Source organism: Nicotiana tabacum, chromosome 13 (genome assembly GCF_000715075.1).
Source record: "Nicotiana tabacum cultivar K326 chromosome 13, ASM71507v2, whole genome shotgun sequence".
Taxonomy (NCBI): Eukaryota; Viridiplantae; Streptophyta; class Magnoliopsida; order Solanales; family Solanaceae; genus Nicotiana; species Nicotiana tabacum.
Genome location: NC_134092.1, coordinates 24308174 through 24316536, shown reverse-complemented (window position 1 = coordinate 24316536; position 8363 = coordinate 24308174). Strand labels below are relative to the sequence as shown.

Sequence of the window (8363 nt, the reverse complement as noted above, 5' to 3'; positions counted from 1 at the left end):
TCTTAGAGATTAGGTAAGCCCAACAGGTTTGCTGAATACCATAATAATTAACTGAACTCCAATCTCAACACATAAAATAAATATAAAATTGTAAATTAATAATTACAACTTCCAAAATCCGGTAGAGATAAGTCACAAACTTCTAAGAGAAAATACTAAGTGTCTCTATACATCAATTCTAAAGAAAATAAGGGAAACAACATAATGAGGATAGAGGGGGACTCCGAGGTCTGCGGACGCTGTCAGATATACCTTGAAATCTTTACGTACAGTCCAACTTGCTAGTATCTGGTCTGTAAGAAGAATCTGGACCTGCACAAAAAGATGTGCAGAGTGTAGTGTGAGTACGCCACAACGGTACCCAGTAAGTACCAAGCCTAACCTCGATAGAGTAGTGACGAGGAAAGGTCAGGGCCTTACTGGTTTAAAAGATAAACAAGGAAGAAGATATAATAATATTTTGAAATGACTGAGAATATAAACAAGAAGTTTCAGAAAAATAACCGCCCATCAATTAGAGGTAAACAATAGGGGCACTCCCGAGGTACCGCCTCGTAGTCCCAAATGTAAATATGCAAGACAATGGGAATCTCCCGAGTAAACGTCTCGTAGTCCCAAAGTAAATTAAAGTATCTTTTGTTCCTCATGTATTGTGTTTGAGGTATAACCGGGGCCTTGTTGCCGGCATTATCAAAGTACTCTTTTGTATCTATTAGAGGCTCCGTAGACATAGTGTGTATTGTGTATTGGTGCTGGAAAAGTCAAACTATGCTATATTGTGGTTGTATTACTTGTCCATTTGAGACTTTAAAAATGATGAAACTATTGGTAATGAATTGGTATCGTAGACATGAACATCTTTTGTCTAACTATGGAAAATATGTAATACCTCTATTCATGGATGAGTTTGGGTAGAAGGAAATCTAATAGGCTTGTTCGGCCGGGTTCACTCGCTTGAGCGCCGGTCGCGCTCCCCTGTTTTGGGGCGTGACATGTGGTCCCAATTCCGCTTCTCCGGGTGCGCATCTGCGCAAACACGTCCGCTTCTGTGGACAAGCCTCCCCACACTCGTCCGCTCCTGTGATCAATCTTCCGCATAAGCGACTCCGCTTCTGCGACCTTCACACCGCACCTGCGACCATTGGCCATCCTTCTCGCCTCCGCATCTACGACTCCCAACTCGTTTATGCGAGAATGCACCTGCGGCCAAACCCACCGCAGGTGTGATGACACCAGAACCAGCCCAGCACCAGAAATCTTCTAAGTTCAAAAATGATCCGTTAACCATCCGAAACTCACCCGAGGCCCCCAGGCCCTCAACCAAACATACCAACAAGTCCTAAAACATCATACGGATTTAGTTGAGCCCTTAAATCACATCAAACATCGCTAAAAGCACAAATTGCGTCTCGATTCAAGCCTAATGAACTTTAAAACTTCAAACTTCTACATCCGATGCCGAAACCTATCAAATCAAGTCCGATTGACCTCAAATTTTGCACACGAGTCATAATTGACATTACAAATCTATTCTAACTTCCGGAATCGGAATCCGACCCGATATCAAAAAGTCCACTCCCAGTCAAATTTTTTTAAAAATTATTAAATTTTCCAACTTTCGCCAATTGATGCTAAAATAACCTACGAACCTCTAATTCAACATTCGAACACGCTCCAACGACCAAAATTACCCTACGGAGCTATAAGAACCGTCAAAACTCTATTGCGAAGTCGTTTTCACACAATTCAAACTACGGTCGATTCCTACGACTTAAACTTATATTTTAGGGACTATGTGTCCCATTTCACTCCAAAACTAAAAACAAATCCACCCGACAAGTTACATAACCACAAAAAGATATAGAGGGAGCTATAATTAGGGGTTCGAGGCTAATACTCTCAAAACGACCGACTGGATCGTTACGATAACGTTACAATTGGTTTGATTATTCATTTTTGTCTTTAACTCGTTTATCTAATATTCTTGATTATTTGTGTTGAATCAATCCACATATCCTTAAAACCGCGTACAAATTTAATTATTATTCATTTTAAGGGTAAACAAGCATGTTTGGCCAAGCTTCTAAAATAAGTTTATTTTGAGAAGCATTTTTTTCTCAAAAGTGTTTTTCTCAAAAGTAGTTTGTATTTGACTAATTAATTTGAAAAGTATTTCTGAGCAACAATTAGTGTTTGACCAAGCTTTTAAGAAGTGCTTTTAAGTGTATTTTTCTCAAAAGTGATTTTCAAAAAAGTAATTTTGTGGAGAAACTACTTTTATCTAATTTTAAAAGTTTTGTTATGTATCAGGCTATAATACTGAATGTTGAGCCAAAATTTTGAAAGATGAATTGCCAGAAAACATTTATTGTTCGCCCCCAGCAAATTGCTCTTTCTACTAGAAAAGAATATACATCCCATCGGGGCGTCTCACATGCGATATCAATGGTTGTATAAAAATTCAATTAAATATTTGGTTTTATAAAAGGCAGAATAGTCTCATAGATACTTGTACTTGTTCGGTTTTGATATTTCGGTTCTTCTACTTTACAAAGTTTTATCCAAACACTTATAGTTGTTCAAAGTAATATTTTAAACTCCTATGACCGTTGACTATGTCTATGTGGAAACTTGACAGCTGAGTTAGACAAAATACATGTATTTCACGCGTAAAAGGAGCGTGAAAGTAAATATTTAAACCAAAAAATAATTAAAATAAGAAAAGATAAAAAGAAAAGAAAAGACAAAAATTAAATTTAAGAAAAAAGTCAAAGAGGATTTCTTTTTCACGTTCTCCTCTCTCCCCTCCGTTCCTCCACTCCCTCTCTCCCTCCCTCCCCCCAAACCCAAAACCCACAACCCACGGCAACATATCTATTCTCCACCAGTAGCACGTGGTCACCCCAAATCTGAAGACACCCCAGATTGAGTAACTTTTAATGAGAAATTTCTTTTCCACCTCCCTCATTTTTCTTCCCCCACTTCTGAAGACTATCTTTTGCAAGGAGAAAAAATAAAAAAAGTGAAAGAAGATTGCCGACAGAATTCTTTTATGATAAGTTTTTCTCTAGAGGAATCTCAAATAATTTTGGGTGTTTTTTTTGGTGAGTCATTTCTAGTTGATAATTTTTATGGTTGATTGTTAGTGCTATGATGGAATACGGCGGTGAAAAAGTTTTTTAGGTAAAGGATGGTCGGAGAGGGATCACAACCATTGGTGGTAAGGCAAATTTTAAGAGATGGGTTCTAAAAATAAAGAAGGAGTGGAAAGAGTGTTCATCGATGAGACCATTTTGATCTTATTGAGGCTGTCATTTTGGATTCTGAATAGTAGAATTTTCATGAAGATTATTTAATTAAAATCTTAAATTGCAGATACATAATAACATGGCTAAGTGCAAAGAATTTTTTCTTTGATGAATTCATTATCGAAACATTATTCCTTGTAGGTTGTTTTGAAGTGGTGGTAAAGGTCTGTTGAATGGTGGAGAATAAGGGAGGAGGGAGATGGAGAGGATGGTGAGATGGAAAAAAAGACATATTAAAAAGTTAATTATTAATGATGTGTTATTGAAAATCTGACGTGGGCATTGATGTGTCATCCATGTCAGACGTTTGAAGAACACAAAAGGTCAAAAAGGTTTGAAACATTCCTTTTGAATAACGACAAGTGTTTGGATGAAACTTTGTGAAGTAAAAGAATCGAGATGTCAAAATCAAACAAGTACACGTGTCTATGTGGCCATTCTGCCTTTTATAAAACATGCTAAATAAATATAATTGGTGAATATAACTTGTATCTCATATTTATTGAATTTCATATTGGCTTAAATCATTCATATATCAGTGTGAGTTTGAAAGTAGTATATGCCGTATTGTAGATTTATGAGTCTGTAATGGAAGGTCCATTATATTATAAAGGTAAAATGACACTGTATAGTCACTCTCAAAATAATAGACCAAATAATGTATATTTTTTTTTTGTATATATACACATTTTGTATGTTATATATAAAAATTATATAATTTTTTTTAAAATATTTTTTCGGATTCTAAATGCAAATAGTTTATGGCGCGACTAAAAATAACAATACCCAAACTCGATAAATGGGGTGATCTGCGCAAGTAGGACACTTTGAGCGTCACACTTGATTTTTTAACCTCGTTTGTTTCATAGGGAGAACTTTTAAGTTTAACAAGTATAAATATTGCCCTTCGCTTGTCCCGTAAGTAACATTTTTAACTTTTTACCTTAAAAGATTACCCATAGAACAAGTTGAGATAAAAAATCAAAATCATTTATTTGTAAGGTTATTGAGTGTAATTTCCTATTATAAATATATGGTTAGATCCTCTCTTCATTTAGTGTGGAAACATATCATTAAGATTTTCAACTCCTTGTATGCAATTTTTCCATATATCAATGCAAGACCATTTTATTTTAATTATTAAAAGTGGATCTAGATCTCCTCAATATTCGAAGCAACTTCTCGTCGTACAATGAACAAATAGAATATTTGAGACAATTAACATGGCTACCAACCCACTCGTTAAGTCAAACAAGCAGATCACAGTTCTCCAAAAATAAAAATTATTAAAAGAACAAGAGTTATAGTTTAATTAAAGGATGTTAGTAATTATATGGCTAATAAGCAAAATATTTATAGTCTAGCAATGTAATTAACAGACTATAATTCGTAAAAATTTTAAATTGGATAAATTAACAGACTATAATTAGTAAAAAGTTTATACTCTAGCAATGTAATGAGTAAAAAATTTATACTTTAGCAATGCAAATTGACATGGAAGGTTAACTTTTACGGGTAAGAGATCTGTCTTTTACACGTAAGAGATCTAAAAATATTATTTTCTTAATTTTAAAATTATAAAAGGGCATGATGTACAAATAACAATTATAATTATCACATCAACTTTGTTATAAAGAGTTACATATGTAGTGATAACTTTTTTTTACAGTCAACCATCTCTATAACAGTCTCGTTTGTTTCAATATTTTTTGGTTGTTACAGTGAAGTGTTGTTATAGATGAAATATATTATAACATAACATAAAAACTAATTATGAAAAAAAATTAAATTTTTATAATGAATAATTATTATATAAAAATGTTGTTATACGGACGTGCACTCGACTCTAACTCTTAATTAAGACCACTAGGGAATCTTTATATTTGATATCTAAAGACATCTAAAACACGCGCGCACACAGAGACAAACTCACAGTGCTAACGGGCTTCTACTTAATTCCATAAATTACGTCAAAATGCAAAATTAAAGGTTGATGAAAGTTTGAGTACTTCAAAGTTCAAACTAATGATATTGCAATGATGTTAAAAATTCCGATAACAGGTTTGTAAAAATTTGATATTTAAAAGCTAGATATATGATAAAATATCAAATTACATATGTGGCAAATAATTAATAGAAACATAATATCATGAAAAAAAAAGGTAACATAAATAATTGAATATACTCCATCTAGTAGACAAAGAAGAAAGAAATTTTTTTTACTGACAAGTAAAAGAGAAAACTTGAGAATTTCTTTCAAACCAACAAATGTCTATTCTGTCTTTTACATATTTCAACTTTCTTTTTCTTTTTCTTCTTCAAAATTCTAATCTATCCTTTTGGAGAATTTTTATTTTGAAGAAGACCACCAAAATTTTCTGCCATAGCCATTTCTTTTTCAGCCACTTTAGCTTCTTCTCTGAATTTCTTGTAAATATCATTCTTGTAAAAATTCCTAGTCCTTAACACCAAAATTATTGACACAAGAGCTCCAAGAATTGTAACTGCTGTGATAATAATAAATGCTAACTTGAAACATTCAGCCCCAATACATTCCAAATCTTCACCAATTTTCCTACTTCTTCCCAATGCCTTCATCTGTTTTTCTGCTTCTTTATCATATAAATGTCCAGCCACCCTTACATTAAGCACATATGCACCAATTGGACTTGCCACTGATCCAAAATTGTAAAGAGTTGAGTAATATTTCAACCCAAAAAGTTCTGATATTATGGCATATAACAATGGCCATTGTGCTCCAAAGCAAAATCCTATGACTATAGATGCAATATAAAGGCCACCGCGGACGTCGAAAGCAATGAGAAGATGGCCAAGACAGGAGATTATAAGAGTTATTGTGAGCATAAGGGGTCTAGGAAATTTGTATTTTGACAAGAAATGTTCTGAGAGGAAACCAGACACAACTCTTCCTAAATAATTCCATATACTTACAAGGGACACAAATGTACTAATGCTTGTTTTTGGATAGCCAAGTGATGTTCCAATTTGTCCCAAGTTGTCTATTGCTGTTAATGTCCCTCCAACACCACAAATCGTCGCGAAAAATAGAATTAACATGTCAATACTAAAAAGGGTTTGTAGTATAGTGTAGTCCTCTCCTCTATCCGGTGCACGAAAAACTGTTTTCCAACAAGAAACTGTTTCTTGGTTTTTTGAAGTGGATGCTTTATTTGCAGTGGCAGAAGAGGGTGTTTGTGGCAGAATTTGGGGTTGAGCAGATTCACAATTTGGCTCCTCAGTTACCAATTTGACTTGTGAAATACTTTCCAATGCTTGTTTCTTGGCTTTCCAAGAATCAACTTCTTCTTTTATAACAATACCAAGTGGTAAACAGAGGAGAAACAGAACAATAGCTGTGCTCAAACCATACTCACTTTGTTTAAATTCAAGCTTTTTTTGAAGTATGATAATCAACATGAGAAATCCAGCAAGGCCAAGAGATATATACAGAAACCTATAGAAAACTTTCATCTCATGTGCAATCCGAACAACTTTCATAACACGAATTATACGTAGAAACACAAAAGAAACAACAGCAGGAAGCCAACCAATAAGCAGAATAAGAGACTTAGATTCATTACCATAAATTGCGTGGTAAATTTGTGTCAACATTGCACCACTTAAGCCAACATAACCCTTAAGAAGTCCAAGAACCGCGCCACGGCTTTCTGGGAAATTCTTGACGCAAGTGACTAAAGCTCCAGTATTGGCAAAAGACTGAGAATTTGCACCAATACAAATGTACACACACATATGCCAAACTTTAGGTGTTGGAATTTTTTTGGTCACAGCTAGCCAAATCATGAAGTAACCAAAAAAGTTAAGGATTGCACCAACTGAAAGAACTACCCAAGGGGGTGTTACTTCATTGATTAGACCAGAAAGGACACCAACATTGGACCCTAAATCTTTGAAAAAACTGAGTAAATTAAGGGTGGTCTGATCATATCCGAGCGAAGTTTTGATATCACTAGAGTATATACCAAAAATGTAAGTGGCACCAGAGGCTGATAAGATTAGAACAGTGGCAAATACCATGAACCATCTTCCAGTGAAGACTTGTAGTGTTAGGCTTCTCATATTGGCTAGACCAGAACCACTACCTTCGACACCATAGGCCATGTTTTTTTAGTTCTTTGATAGAATGATACAACATGGGGTCTTAGAACGAGGCATGTGCATATATATATATATATATATATATATATATATATATATATATATAGTTTAAGTATATTTGACAGTGTAGTATTGCAATTGAAATTTGAGCTGATTATAACATGTTCTTACTCTTGGAGCAACTTATAAGTTGTCTCTGTATCACCTATATGTCAGAAGTTCGACAGTCATTAATGCTTGTATTAGGGTAGGTTGTATGCATCACATCTCTTGGGGTGCGATCCTGAATCCTGCGTGAATACGGGATATGTTGAGCATCGGACTGCCCTTTTCTATAACAAGTTCTTACTCTATCTTCTAGGTTATCATATCAAGATTCATAAAAAAAGTTAACTGTTGTAGGTCAACTTAATCAGATAGTTAGAACAGTTTCGTACACTATTATTGTATAGAACATAAACTCATATACACGGATTTAAGTTATTTACATTGTTGGTGCAAATAATTTATGCACCGTTAACTAGTTATAGCAGTTTGTTACTCTATACTCTTTTGCTCTAAAGAATTACATGTTGTACACTGTCAGCTTAAACTCTGTATATAATTGTCAATAGTGATGCAGACAATGTAGATTTCAATGTAACTCTTGCCGCACCCCACGCCTACTTCTTAGGGGAATGGAGTATGGGAAGGTGTGGCGAAGAGATATAATATAATACATGGACTTTAAATCATAGTTGACTTTGAAGCCAGGCTCTTGGATTGGTAAGATGGAGAAAGAAATATACATTTGGGTAAAGAAAAAAGATAGAAATGGAAGATTAAAAAATAGTACTGCTCTCTCCCATTTATATATGTTTGCTCTTACTATATTTGGAGTTAAAACGATTTTATCCTTCACTACAGCTTTTGTAG

The 8363-nt window shown here is 34.4% G+C and overlaps 1 protein-coding gene across 1 annotated transcript; it reads right to left on the bottom strand.

Annotated features, from left to right (window-relative positions):
- Positions 1-5497: 5497 nt before the first annotated feature.
- Positions 5498-7474, bottom strand: LOC107791651 (protein NUCLEAR FUSION DEFECTIVE 4-like). Its single transcript, XM_016613746.2, has one exon. The coding sequence runs from the start codon at positions 7449-7451 to the stop codon at positions 5640-5642; it is 1812 nt and encodes a 603-aa protein (XP_016469232.2). The 5' UTR covers positions 7452-7474; the 3' UTR covers positions 5498-5639.
- Between the last annotated feature and the right edge of the window lie 889 nt (positions 7475-8363).

Coding starts and splice junctions, on each gene's coding strand:
- LOC107791651 (XM_016613746.2), bottom strand. CDS start 7,451: ATGGCCTATGGTGTCGAAGGTAGTGGTTCTGGTCTAGCCAATATGAGA.